This window comes from Eulemur rufifrons, chromosome 2 (assembly GCF_041146395.1).
Source record: "Eulemur rufifrons isolate Redbay chromosome 2, OSU_ERuf_1, whole genome shotgun sequence".
NCBI classification, from domain to species: domain Eukaryota; kingdom Metazoa; phylum Chordata; class Mammalia; order Primates; family Lemuridae; genus Eulemur; species Eulemur rufifrons.
Genome location: NC_090984.1, coordinates 113,780,472 through 113,795,245, shown reverse-complemented (window position 1 = coordinate 113,795,245; position 14,774 = coordinate 113,780,472). Strand labels below are relative to the sequence as shown.

The 14,774-nt window shown below is 44.6% G+C and overlaps 1 protein-coding gene across 1 annotated transcript in view; it reads right to left on the bottom strand.

Annotated features, from left to right (window-relative positions):
* The window catches only part of KCNK13 (potassium two pore domain channel subfamily K member 13), an 84,608-nt gene extending 69,834 nt beyond the window's left edge, over positions 1 to 14,774 (bottom strand). Inside the window, exon 1 of the mRNA XM_069465214.1 lies at positions 14,441 to 14,774. Coding sequence (XP_069321315.1) covers positions 14,441 to 14,774 — 334 coding nt within the window. The remainder of the gene's footprint in view (positions 1 to 14,440) is intronic.

Here is a 14,774-nt window from a genome sequence, read left to right as displayed (position 1 = left end):
AGTGCTGTAGTGAGGACTCATCAGGGTGACACAATTGAATCGGAGCTTAGCACAGTGCCTGGCTCAGCACATTTAATTACTGTCATGGAGGCCCTTGTCTGGAGTGTGTGCCCCATGCCCAGAGGAAGCTGAGCACCCAGTGCAAATCAGGGGCCTAATAAATGGTGGGTGTTTAGTTTCCCTCGCCCCTTTCTGAGTATCATGAAGCTTCTTTGAAGGGAAAGAAATGAAAACAATCCTGAAAAACTAGTCTTCTGTATCTTTGGATCCCAACTGTCTTCTTACTCACCAGCGGGTCTTTCTGCTACTTCAAGATGCTCCCTTGACCTCTGTCTCCCACATTTCCTCATCCCCTGCCTGCAAACCTCTGTATTGTAGCTCCTTTTTAACTGTGCCTTTACTGTATCTGTGTTCAATAAATGACATTTATCCATTAAAATCCCTCTCCAGCCAGGAGTGGGGGCATGTACCTGCAGCCCCAGCTACTCGGGAGGCTGAGGAGGGAGGATGACTTGCGCCCAGGAGTTCCAGGTTACAGTAGGCTATGATTGCACCACTGCTCTCCAGCCTGGGAGACACAGCAAGACTCTGTCTCAGGAAAAAAAAAAAAAAAGAAAAGAAAAGAAAAAAGTCCCTCTCCTCTCTTCATTTAATATCAATTGTTAGAAGAGCCTCAGTGGATGATATGACTTAGCAGCGGGTTTCTAGCTCCCTCCCAGACTACACGGATGTGTTTACTGAGGAGTCATTGAAAATGTTTTGCCTGGTTAAGGTTCAGAAAAAGTGTCTTTAACAGTGGAGCCCTCCCTTCCAAAAATTATTTCACTGTCAAAGAACAACACTCTTGCTAACGTTTGAGTACGTTCATAATGCAACTCTTAACATACCTACCACTGCTTTTCTGATGGGCTCCCTCCTCTCCGTTAGCATTGGTAACTCCAAGACTCTCCCCTTACCCCCTTTTCTAAACCTCACATTCCTAAATCATCTGCAGAAGCACTGCATGCCACCAAGAACAGGGTTTCAGGATGTCTGATACCCTTAAGGATCCCTTAATGCTCATAAATAACAAGGTATTTATGACACAACACTCTGGCAGGGTTGGTGTCCCCTGTGTTCTACATTCCGGGTTTAAGAGCAGTCTTCCCCCAGACATTTGGGCATTATCCAAAATCAACATGGACAGTCTCCAACAAGACCTCTGAGATGCTATTTTTTTTTTGACTGTGCTGCGTCGACTGCCTACTGTACAGAACTTGATACATTTTTAATTACTGTACTGAGTTTCCTCTGAACTTGTCACTTTTCACCATTTCCAGTCAGTGGGTCTTAATTTCCCATAGGAAAACCTTTATCCTGCCATGGAGTTCATGCTTTTCTGGTTTGAGTCTTCATTAATTAAATATCCTAAGTGGAAAAGTTCTTTTGCCTACTGATTTGGACTGACCAGAGGGAAATTAACAAGAATGGAATAAAAATCTCCGTGCACCCCATCAGGAAAATCTTGACTGCCCTATGATCAAGCTGGATGCAATTTTTAACAATTAATATCACATGGGGCCCTACTCTGCAACTCTTTCTTGGGTTTTTGATAAAGACCCAGGGGATAAGATCACTTGGCTCTTCTATCTCAGAGACAAAAGGAACCTTAGCACTTGAACCAGGGGACAGGAAAGAAGTCAAACTCGGAGACGCCTGGCAGGTGACACTCAGCCTGGGGGTGGGGACAGGGGCGCAGTGAGCTTCCCACAGGGAGCATATGTAGCTCCTCTTCAGCAAGTGGCTGGCCTGGAGGAATGTGGGCCTGACATAGCCAGATTTTCTGTTTTTCTAAGGGAAATAAAAATTGTAGATTTTGATTGTGAACTCTGATTTTTAAAAGTTGACAACTCATTTAAATTTTCTCACACACTCTGAGGTCCACAGCAGTGTGCTGGTTGGCTGGAAAAGGCTCCTGAGAGCTGATTATGCACATCTACTCTACCCCACCTTCCTCCAGTGGCTTCATGTTCATAGCCTGCAGTCAGCCATTGTGGGAATATTTACACCACAGAAATAGGCACATGCTATGAAGCAGGGCCTTTTTTTTTGAGCTGGTTGTTAAACATTTACCAACTCATCACCATCTGTAGGCCAAATAAAGCATGTCACCTTTGGCCCAAGGCCTGTCAGTAGCAATTTCTCTAATTTAAACATTACACAAGAAGTATGAGCCAGCATTATATATTCCAAAATCAGCATTTACATCAAGTGCACATGTGATGCTGAAACCACAGGGTTGGCAGTGGACTAAGAGTCAAAGGGACATCATCACTAGCTGAGAACACAGAGGTAAAGAAATAGGGATGCAACTCAGCAAAGTCTACTATGCTATAAAAAGGGTTCTCTATATAAATAGGACATCTGTGGATGTGGGCTTCTTCCCCACTGCTCTGAGGGGCTGACTAATGCTCACTCCCAATGATGACCGTCAACAACTGCAACATCCTGAGACATCATCTGAATCATCTGGGGAAGATGAGATTATGCACAGTGATTGAGCAACAAGAGCCTTTCAAGTCCATTTCCAAACCACTACAAGTGCATTAACGCCCTGTCAGGAGGGGCGATGACTGCAGCTATGGCAAGTTGCCTTTCTCTCTTCATTCAAAACTTGCCTAACGAACCTCGGTCTGGTTCTCAGTTCCTGTCTTATGTTACGTGGAGCCTGTGGTAGTCTCAGGAAGCCTATTCATCCCTTCTTAGAGTAATGTTGTTTTTGTAATGAATGAAATAAAGTGCCCAGGATTATAAAAGCAGCCACATGAAAGCACAGTTATGAAACAAATGTGTGATATGTGTGATTTGTTGTTAAATCATGAAATAACAAGATCAGGTCTAATAACTGCCATGATTTTGAGGTAGCGGGGAGGGTGAACGATGACCGTCTCCGCCATGACTGTAAGGGGAGGGGAACAGATCTGTGATTCCTGTCGGTTACAAAGCCGTGGCCCTTGTTCATGTTACCTCTGGGTGTTACCTGCATTCATTATGGAAGGAAATCCTCGAGATTAGTCAGAGCTTAGCTGGAGGTTAGTAAACATAAAGATGAAATTATTTTCCCATTCAAATTTACAGACACCCTGAATTCTACCCACGGGCCAGGTTGAGAACTGCCGTAGTCAGGTTGGCCCTGTAGTAGGGACTCAATCAATTCTGACTAAACCAACCTGAACTTTACATCTGATATGGTGCTCGGTGTGGTTCTAAGGACATCAGAAGGGAGAAAAGACTCTGTTCAAACCCAGCATGAGATACTGAGATGGCCTCCTTTTACAAAGCCTGCAAAAAATATCCCTCAGTAACATCAAATGAAACACAAAAACATCCAAAATAAATACTGAACAAGGGCCCTTGGTTTTATTTCAGGTTCCACTAGAAATTCTGACCATCTTAGAGGCTACTCCCCCGCCTCCCCACCATAACCCAAAATTTAAATCATGGCTGAACAAAGTTTGAATCAAAGTTCTACCACTTACTAGCTATGTGACCTTGGGCAAGCTATTTAATCTCTATGCTTCAGTTTTCTCATCTATAGAATGGGGGAAAATAATAGTCCTACTTCACAGGTGAAAGATTATGTATGTAGAGCGCTGAGTACAGTACCAAGGAAGGGGAAGAATACAGTACATGTTAGCTGTGAGAATAACAAGATTCTTGCAAATTGGTTAAGAGAATATTTAAATTTTCAAATTCTCAAAAATTTGGCAGTACCTATATATATTTACAATTTAAAATTTAAATGTTAGCATTAAAAATATGTCCTATAGAGCTGTTGTACTGGCAAATAATTAGAAACAACATACATGTCCTATAGTAGGAGGAGCAGGTAAATTATTGAACAGTCATAGCACAGTTGTGGTGATGTCCTCCTGTAATTGCTGACATGCTCCTCATGTGCTGGCAGCTATCTTCCCCTGCTCTTCTCTCCTTGCTTCTAAGGGGAGAGGAGTGTTGCCGGCTGGGTCAGCTCCCAGGACTATCCTTTACTGAGGAGAATTCAGGATAACGGAGAGAAAGCTAAACGACACTGCAGAGGTTAAGTCAATCTTGGTAACAGAGAGCAGAGGGAGGTACGGGGAGAGCAGACCAGGGGAACAGACAGACAGAGGCTGATGGCCAGGAGAACTTGGGAGGGGTTGGGGTTAAGAAGCTCCAGAACTCCTTTGAGATATGAGAGACTGCAGAGGAGGGAAGAGGGGAATTTCCTTTGTGTTATCAATTGGAGGCTCTTTAAGGTTCTTTAGATATGCAGGTAAAGATTGAATTTATTTTTTCATTACTTTTGGCTAACAGACCATGCTTCTTTGAATAGAACACAACCCTTGGACCAAACCCCAAGGAGTCCAAGAATTATTTGGGTTACATCATCTCAAACCCATCTCTCCATAGAGAAAGCCATGGAAGGAAAGAGAAAACAGAATGGAATTCAGGATAAAAGAAAAGGAAGTCCAATACTTATGTGCACATATAGTAAGTAACATTCACTGGGTGTCGGGCAGGTGGGAGGGGGGAGGAGGGGACGGGTATATTCATACCTAATGGGTGTGGTGTGCACCGTGTGGGGGATGGAAATGCTAAAGCTCTGACTCAGGTGGGGCAAAGGCAATACATGTAACCTAAACATTTGTACCCCTATAATATGCTGAAATAAAAAAAAGGAAGTCTTCATATTTCATAATATTAACCAGACTTTCTAATGCTGAGATTAGGATCTACAAGTACTAAATGTGCAGAGTGCGAGCGGTGTCCTGTAACATAGTTCTGATTTCAAGATACTGAAATTTTCCAAGTAGGAAACAATGAACAAATCCAGGATTCTCAGAATGGACAGGCTGAGCTTCCCTGTGAAATTTTAGAAGACGCATCTCAAGAGATGTGGCCCTCTCACCCTACCTTGGTGAATGCAAACTCTTACCAGCCACTCTTCCCCACAACCATGCATCACTGTCATTTTAAAATGCGCTCGCCATTTTTCACGTGAAATAATACGTTCAAGTGCTTTAAAAGCTACTGCTATGATGGGAAACAGAGTAGTTGCAAAAGTAATGAACAAAAGCTTTCATTCTTATGGGATCTCGATGGGAAAAGATTTTCTGAACAAAAAGACAATGGAAGATAGCACAAGAAAAAGACTGGAATATGAAACTGAACAGAAATTAAAAACATTTCTCTATCTAAATAATAGATATTGAACAGAAAACAAAGGATGAGTGCTATGACACAAACATTCAGCCCTTAGATACAGGGCTAAAATCCTTAAAATATAAAGCCACATACACATGGATTAACATATCCCTCTCTGCCCAACAAAAAAATGGGGGGAAATTACCTAGTTGATCCAGAGAAGATGAACTATAAGTATTGTTAATAAATATTTAAGATCAATCAACTTTCATATAAATCAAAGAAATTTTAATTATAAGGTGATTCATTTTTACCTAATTACAATATGCTCATGTAATGATGGCTATACAGAAAGCAGGAGATACGATACATTTAGGTGATTTTAAGATGCACCATTCCCCAACATTTTAATATCTCTGAAATTGGAATGCATCTCACAACTGCTAGCACGTCAGGATTTAATTGGCTGGTACATAAAATAATGATGCACCTAAGATTAACAAAATAGCATTTTGGGTTCAATATAATATGATTCACCAGAATATTAATAGTTCTTGTTAGATGGTAGAATTATGGGTGATTTCTACTTTTTTATACTTTCCCATATATTTCCAGTTGTCTAAAATGAATATGTATTTATCACTGGACACTGAACAAAACAAAACTCGGTTCTAATTCTGACTCTGTCACTTTATAGCTGTGTGGTCCTAAGTAAGATATTCATGCTTCTCTGTACCTCGGTTTCCTTATTTGCAAAATGGAATAAATAATAACTTCCCTGTCTGTCTTCAAGGTTTGTAACACATAAAGTGCCCATTCTGTGTATGATTTAAATCTTGACACACACATGCCATTCATTAACGTGTGATATCCATTAACATATTCATGGGATATTTTTATTTTTTCTGAATGCCCTTTTGTCTTCTTTGATGTTAGTTTGTAACTCTACATTGTAAAATAGAGATTCCCAATACTTTTTTGTTTGACCCTGATATCATTTGATTTCAAAAGCTCTTTCCTCAGCCTTGTTCCCACGTGGGGAAAAACAAGATTCCCGAAACAATGTTCAGTTCCGTGCCGCATAGATTTACACGCTGACCAGGCCAAAAGGCATCCCTGCCAGCTAGGCTCCGGAACCCCGGAGAGCCTGGTAGGATACTGCTGCACCGGTGCTAAACGCAAGCCATATCCAGGACCTAAAGAGGTGCCAGCAGAATTATTTCTGTTTAATTAAAATGAACACAAACTACTGTTGAGAATCTAGTCATCCCTGAGCAGTACACCAGCAAGGCGGGGCTAAGCAGCTCTGTGTCTGCAGTCTCTGATCTGCGTGAGCCGGGGTCACCGTCTCGGCCTGAGCCCAGCGCATCCCTGCATCTGGATGATGCTTGATGACCTCGCCATCAGCGGACTTGACTTCCAGCCAGCGAGGAGGTCCCCCAAGGCAACAGGTGCGCACATCTCCTCACCATAGCAGCCTGGCCACCAGTTTCTCTGTGTTCTAAAGCACAGGGGTGAGAGTGGAGCGGGGCCTGCCCTAGTCAGCAATAGTACAAATTAACATCCCTCTAGATGCCAGACTTCTCAAATTTTAATGTGCCCAGGACTCACCTGAGTGTTCTGTTAAAGGGCAGACTCTGATTCTGTAGGTCTGGGGTTGGCCTGAGACTCTGCATTTCTTACAAGCTTCTAGGTGATGCTGACACCGCTGACTCAGGGACTGCTCTTTGAATAGCAAGGACTCAGTTTTCAACCCTACGCCAACTCCTGTCAACACGCCTCAAGATGCAGAGTCCTCTGAGTGTGCTCCCTGTACTGCCCACATCACAGTCCTCTGGAGAACTTTCTTAAAATGCACATCCGCAACAGAATCTCTGAAAGTGGGGCCCAAGCACCCGCATTTTAACACACTCCACAGTCTGTCAGGTGAGTGTTTATGGATACTTAAGCTTGGGAACCACCAACAGAATATTCCAAATGTCCTTCTTGGATCAGGGCATTGGGAGCTGTGCCCTTGCCCTAGGTCGCTTTGGACTCCGGCTCTTGCTGAATTGCTTCCTGCACGGAGGGAAGCCACGCTGTGCAGGAGCACACAGCTCTCTTTCATATTCATGGCTGAGATGTGGTGGAAGGGCTTACTTGACACATTATGTTGTCCCCTTCGTGACAGGCCACAGGAGAAATGTTTATTTCTACAAGAACTGGTGTCTTCCAAGCAGCCCGCTTGGATAAGGGAACCATTTGACAGTAGTCCTTGCACCCCGCCCTTTTTTTTTGAGACAGAGTCTCACTCTGTTGCCCGGGCTAGAGTGAGTGCCGTGGCGTCAGCCTAGCTCACAGTAACCTCAAATTCCTGGGCTCAAGCGATCCTCCTGCCTCAGCCTCCCGAGTAGCTGGGACTACAGGCATGCACCACCATGCCCGGCTAATTTTTCTCTATATATTTTTAGCTGTCCATATAATTTCTTTCTATTTTTAGTAGAGATGGGGTCTCACTCTTGCTCAGGCTGGTCTCAAACTCCTGAGCTCAAACAATCCGCCCGCCTCGGCCTCCCAGAGTGCTAGGATTACAGGCGTGAGCCACTGCGCCTGGCCATTCTTGCCTCTTAATTTCAACAACTAGAAAACTTGGAGCCAAATTCAGGGTTCACTTTTGGCAATTCTGAAGTTCCTTTTGAAATATAATTCTGTGTATTAAAATGTGTGGCTTAATTTCCCCATCCTACACCTCCCCAATGTTTCCAATCCGCTAGCATCAATTTCTACTGCAGTGCAGTGTATGTGTGGTAGCTGTCAGTGCTGCTTGCCAATGCCTGGTCTTATCCACTGCTGGGCTCGTGGGAGGACTGTTTCCCCAACCTCTTGAGGTTGGGTGTGGCCATGTGACTTGATTTGTCCAATGACAGGTGAGTGGAGGGGATGTGTGCCACTTCCTGGTGGCGGCCATTTAATTGCTGGTGTCAACTCCTCAGTCCTGTCTTCCCCTTCCTGGGCAATCCTGGACACACATGCTGAGGCATCACAGGAGCCAACTGCCCTGCAGAGTCACCTGGGTCCCCGGTGGACTTGGTGTAAATAGGAAGTAAACGTTTGTTGTATTAAGCTAGTGAGTTTTGGGGGTAGCTTTTTACTGCAGCATAACCTAAGCCTATGCTGACTATATCGTATGCAAATTACCTAACCACCTTTTTGAACAGAAGCTAAGATATTAAGTACACTGGCCAACAGACTCCTAACAAAAGCCTGTTTGAGAGAGGAGATATTTACAAAAGATCATTTACAAGATACACCATCAATCTACTTTTCTGAGTACTTTAAATTTATGCTTGTTTCAAATCTGATCACCAGCCCTTTCAGAGTCAGCATTGCTGAACTGTGTTTTAATATTCTGCTTTGACTTTTTTTTTTATTGTGGTAAAGTACATGTAACATATTTACCTTTTTTTTTGAGACAGAGTCTCTCTCTGTTTCCCAGGCTGAGTACAGTGGTGTCATCACAGCTCACTGAAACCTCAAACTCCTGGGCTCAAGCGATCCTCTTGCCTCAGCCTTGCGTAGCTGGGATTACAGACACGTGCCACCATGCTGGGATAATTTTTCTATTTTTTGTAGAGATGGGGTCTTGCTCTTGTTCAGGCTGGTCTCAAAGTCCTACTGTCAAGCAATTTTCCTGCCTCAGCCTCCCCAAGTGCTAGGATTACAGGCGTGAGCCACCATACCCAGCCATCATGTTTATTATTTTAACCATTCATAAGTGTAAAATTCAATAGCATTAAATATATTCATAACGCTATGTAACCATCACCAGTATCTTTAGGCAAAACTTTTTCATCATCCTAAACTGAAATTCTATCCATTAAACAATAACTTCCCCTTCTCTCCTTCCCTCATCTGCTGGTAACCTCTATTTTAATTTGTCTCTATGAATTTGCCTATTCTAGGTACCTCATATATAATTGGAATCATATAATATTTGTTCTCCTGTGTCTGGCTTGTTTCACTCAGTACAATTGTTTTCAAGGTCTATGTTGTAGCTTATATCAAAATTTCATTCCTTTTTATGGCTGAATAACATTCCATTGCACGTATACCACATTTGGTTTATCTGCTCATCTGTTGATAGACACTTGGGTTGTTTCCACCTTTTGGCTATTGTGAATAATGCAGCGATGAACATCGGTGTACAAATATCTGTTTGAATCCCTGCATTCATTTTTGGGGGGACATACGCTTAGGAGTGGAATTGCTGGGTCATATGTTAGTTCTATGTTTAACCTTCTGAGAAACTGCCAAACTGTTTTCCACTCTGCTTTCACTTTTAAGTCATAGGTCTCAATTAGACAACAGTTGCATGAAACCCTCAATTGCATTTTCCAGGAAAATATTGTTTCTAGATATCACCTGTTGTCCTATACAACTACAATATCGTCTACATAAAATCAAAACCCTAAGGGGGAAATATTTTTGAAAATCAGGTACTGGGGAAAGGTTTATGTTTCCTCCTTTCTCATATTAAGAATTCTAGGACGGTTTCTTTTCCTAAAGTGGCCTGAAGTGATCTGTGAAAATGGTTCACTATTCACTTGACCCCGAAAACGCCACAAAATCATGCAAATCAAGAGGTTCACATCTTCGTGTTCACTTTAAGAACACTTGTGAAACTGCCCAGGCCGTCAAGGGTACGCATATATGAAAAGCCACCAAGTATCTGAAAGATTTCACTTTAAGAAACAATGTGTACCATTCCAACATTACAATGGTGGAGGTGGTAGGTGTGCCCAGACCAAACAGTGGGGCTGGACACAGCGTGCGTGGCCCAAGAAGAGTGCTGAATTTTTGCTGCACATGCTTAAAAATGCACAGAGTAATGCTAAAGTTAAGGGTCTAGATGTAGATTCTCTGGTCATTGAGCATATCCTGGTGAACAAAGCACCCAAAATGCGGCGCCGAACTTACAGAGCTCATGGTCGGACTAACACATATTGAGATGGTCCTAGAGCTCATGGTCGGACTAACACATATCGAGATGGTCCTCACTGAAAAGGAACAAATTATTCCAAAACCAGAAGAAGAGGTCGCACAGAAGAAAAAGATGTCATAGAAGAAACTGAAGAAACAAAAACTTATGGCACAGGAATAGATGCAACATAAAATAAATGCAAATAACAGTTAAAAAAAAAAAAAAAGAATTCTAGCATGGGTCATGAGTCTGTCTGCCATGAAGCTTGCAACCATATTTAAAGGTTGAATAGTCATTGTTGGTTCTCTGCCTACATTCCTTGGGGTCCCTTTACCACTTCTGGGAACATTGGCCTGATTTTGAATGGCCAGTGTGTATATCATTGTCAGAGGGTATCCTTGGGCTGTCCTCAAAATGAGACCAGAAGTACCTGGGAATTACATACCTGTGCTGCCTCCCCAACCCTCCCCAGCCAGCTTTAAACCAATTACTGAGACGTGTGGGTTAATAAATAACCCAGCTTCCTTGCCTGGGAAAATTCTGAGGTCTGTATTGTTTCCACGCTTCCATTTGGGATTAAGTACCAGTTGCCCACTATGGTACCTGCCTTGATAGCATACCCTGGACTGACTGAATTCCCTTCCTTGATTCACTTCCTCTTTCACCTACCTGTAGCCCTTGCACCTCCCAATAAACTGCTTGCACACAAATTCTTGGCTCAAGATTTGCTTCTAAGGGAATCCGAACTAAGACAAAGCTCCTCTCTACCAATGTCATAGCTCCACTTGCTTTCCACATTTCTGTTCTTCTCCCTAGTTCTGAAGTTTTAGTTTCATTTTATTATTATTTTACTATACACTTTCTTGCTGTCTACTACCTCAAAGTCTTTGCAGAATAGAGCATGGTGGGATCAATTTTTAGAAGAATAACATCATCATATAATATTACAATACAAAATGCAAGATATAATAGCTTCTAGAATATGACTCTCATTTTTAAAAACACATTTGCATTAATATATAGGTGTCTACAGAAAAAAAGACTAGAAAGAAATGGACCAAAATGTTAACAATGGTTAATTTGGGTGATATTAGTGCAGATGGCTTAATTTTTTCTTTTTTATATTTTATTTTGTAAAAAAACATGAAGCTTTAGTTTCCTCATCTATGAAATGGGGATAATCACACCTGCCTCATGGAGTTGTGTTGACCCAAGTGCAGACGTCATGCAGCAATAAGCTGCATCACCATCACATCATAATCACATCATCACAATATGTGTCTAATGTGGCTAATCAAGGGTAGCAAGTGCTGTTATTACAACAGCAATTAATGAAACATTTAAAAAGAAAATGTGAGAAATGAGGAAGTAAAAGTAAGCCCACAGTTATATAATGCTTTTTACTTTCTTTTTCTTTTTTTTTTTTTTTTTTGAGACAGAGTCTCACTCTGTTACCCAGGCTAGAGTGAGTGCCATGGCGTCAGCCTAGCTCACAGCAACCTCAAACTCCTGAGCTCAAGCGATCCCGTGTCTCAGCCTCCCGAGTAGCTGGGACTACAGGCATGCGCCACCATGCCCGGCTAATTTTTTTTTTTTCTATATATATTTTTAGCTGTCCATATAATTTCTTTCTATTTTTAGTAGAGGTGGGGTCTCGCTCTTGCTCAGGCTGGTCTCGAACTCCTGAGCTCAAAGGATCCGCCCACCTCGGCCTCCCAGAGTGCTAGGATTACAGGCGTGAGCCACCGCGCCCGGCCTGCTTTTTACTTTCTAACATGCGTTCACTTAAATGAGGTCATTGTCCCTCACAAGAACTCTGTCTGAGGGGTGGGAGTGGGCAGTAAGCAGGACTAATATTCTAATATTCATTAAACCACTAGGATGCACCAGACACCAAGGTGGGCACTGGGCAGACACCTTGGCTGAGAAGGGTGGGGCTCACAGTGGTTAAGAAACTTGCTCAAGATACAGAGGCAGGACCAAAAGCTCCAACTCTGACTTTTAATGCAGGTTCCTACTCTACCATGCTACATTGTCCTATTTGCATCTCAGAAGCCTGTGTTCCTAGGTACCCACCTGCCCGTGACAATCCCAGTTCCTACTGTACCCACGTTCACCAGACCACATGCATATTCTGCTCCTTCCCTCCATGTACATGGGGAGTGCCAAGAGGCGGGTTTTTTTTTTTTGTTGTTGTTGTTGTTGTTTGGTTGGTTTTTTTGAGACAGTGTCTTGCTTTATTGCCAGGGCCTCATCATAGCTCGCTGCAAACTCAAACTCCTGGGTTCAAGTGATCCTCCTGCCTCAGCCTCCCAAGTAGCTGGAAATACAGACATGTATCGCCACACCCAGCTAATTTTCAAATTTTTTGTAGAGGTGGGGTCTCACTATGTTGCTCAGGCTGATCTCAAACTCTTGGCCTCAAGAGATCCTTCCGCCTCGGCCTTCCAAAGTGCTGAGATTACCAGCATGAGCCACCACATCTCACGCCTCACACACCACACTGTGAGCCAAGAAGTGGTTTTTTTGATGATGGTGGGAAGGGTTCAGCCCTCCAATCTCCCATCAAAAGCATCCCAAATAATCATTCAATATAAGTAAAAGTCCTATATTTGCTAAGTAAACACAGTAGATTCAAGGTAAGTTCCAAAGTGACACCTCCTGATCACTTTGTTCACCCCAAGACTCCCTCACATAGAAATTCTAGAACTATCTTCGGAGACATGGGAGGTGATGGGATGAAGGACTTATGGAATGCTGCTAAAAAAGTCCAGCAGAGAGCCATGGTGGGTGTCATTCCTCCTCCACCATCCCCAGGGCACGGGTTCCGGGCTGCTGTGAGAGCTTTTCTTGCCAGATACCCAGTATTGTGGTGACATCAAGGCCTGCTGAGGGGCAGGGCCACCTGGGAAGGGCTGGGCATTGTCAGCTGGGCAGTTTAGCACAAAGCACTTCGGATGGAGCCTGTGTGCCCCTGAGCATGCTGGTCCCCTCTGCCTCGCCTCCCGCTTGCCAGGTGAAGCCCTGGGTTCCTGGACCAGCCTTGGGAAGTCTTCCTTGGCTAATCTGGCCTGAGGCTGATCTCAACTGTACTTTGTGCTCCTTCTCCCAGCACAACGTCTACGTGATACAACCACATGTGGGAGCCTCCAGGAGGCGGGTCTTGTCACCCTGCATCACTGGCAAGCTCTTCTACAGAGCACAGAGGTCACAACTGCAGGGCACCCAGCACACGCACCCTGTGCGGTTGGCACTTTGACCTTTTTCTGCTGCTCCTGGTGCTCTAGCAGTTTGGATGCCACTTCCTCTCTCTCTGCCCAGCCTTTCAACCCCTCTCCCTGCTCCAACTCTCCTTTTTTCCTCTCAGAATTTCTACCGCATCTTCCCCAACCCTCTTATCACTTACTATGCTTCAAGGGTGAACAGTCTTTAGGGCTGTGGTGCAAAGACCCTCAATCTTTTTCCGTGTCATACCCTTGCTCAAAAACTCTCAACGGCCCCCAATGGCCTCTAGGTAAGTTCTAGCTCCTTAGTCTGGCAGTAAAGGTCTGCCTCTATCCCATCAGCCAGCAGCCGGCCCTAACATTCCTTCCTCCACTCCAGCCGGCTCGTGGGGCACCTGACTGCAATTCCCTCCTACTCCAGCGCGCAGTGCACTTTCAATCCCCAAACCCAATCGTGCCTAACACTAACTGGTTCAGCCCACAGGTCACTTCCTCCCTGGTTCTTCACGGTAGGCAACACTTTCCATCCTTTGGACTCATTAGTACTTTTGCCTCCTCACTTCCAATCTGGGATTCTATCCGATTTTTTCTAAGTTTGAAGTCAAAGGCAAAGTCTTTAACTTTGCACTTCCCCTCTGACCAGTGGCTTGTGCATAGCACTAACGCAGTGAATGTTTTTAGGTTCCTGTCCCTACACGTAAGCTTTCTCCCCAAAGTTCCACGAACTCAAGCCCTATCTCCTTAATTAGATTGAAAATATAGAGCAGAGCGGCTCCACTTTAAGGCTCATTCAAATGCCCCAGGGACTTTGCTAACATGCAGATTCTGACTCAGGAGGTCTGGGGAGGGACTGAGATTGCATTTCTAACTAGCTCCCGGTGATGCTGATGCTTCCTGTCCACGGACCACATTTAGAGTAGCAGGGAGGCAATACCACCTGTTGATCAGGCAACAGCTCACACCGGTGGAGCAGAGCTGGGCGCCGAGCTGGAAGAACCGAAGGCAGAGAGGGTCGGTTCTGCCCAACGGGCAACCAGCGGGGGCAGTGGAGGCTCCAGAGGATGCCAGTGAGCCCGGCTGGCACACTTACCTATGGTGGACACGACGGTGCCCACGAAGTAGAAGGCGCCGGTGAAGTCCCAACGCGGGCGGACGTTGTCCACTCGGATGCCGGCCCTGGTGGCCTCCTCGTAGTGGCGTAGGAAGCCGCGCAGCTCGTCGCGGCTCAGGTTGTGGCCACGGCTGAAGTTGGCCAGGCGCTCCTCCCAGCGCTGCCTGGCCTGGCGCTCGTGCGCCAGCTCCAGCGCCGAGAAGACAGCGGCGCCACCCAGCAGGTAGAGCACGATGAGCGCCGCGAGCAGCAGGAAGCGCGCGTTGTCCTCGTTCAGGTGGCCCAGGCTCCAGCTGCAACCCCGGCCGGCCAT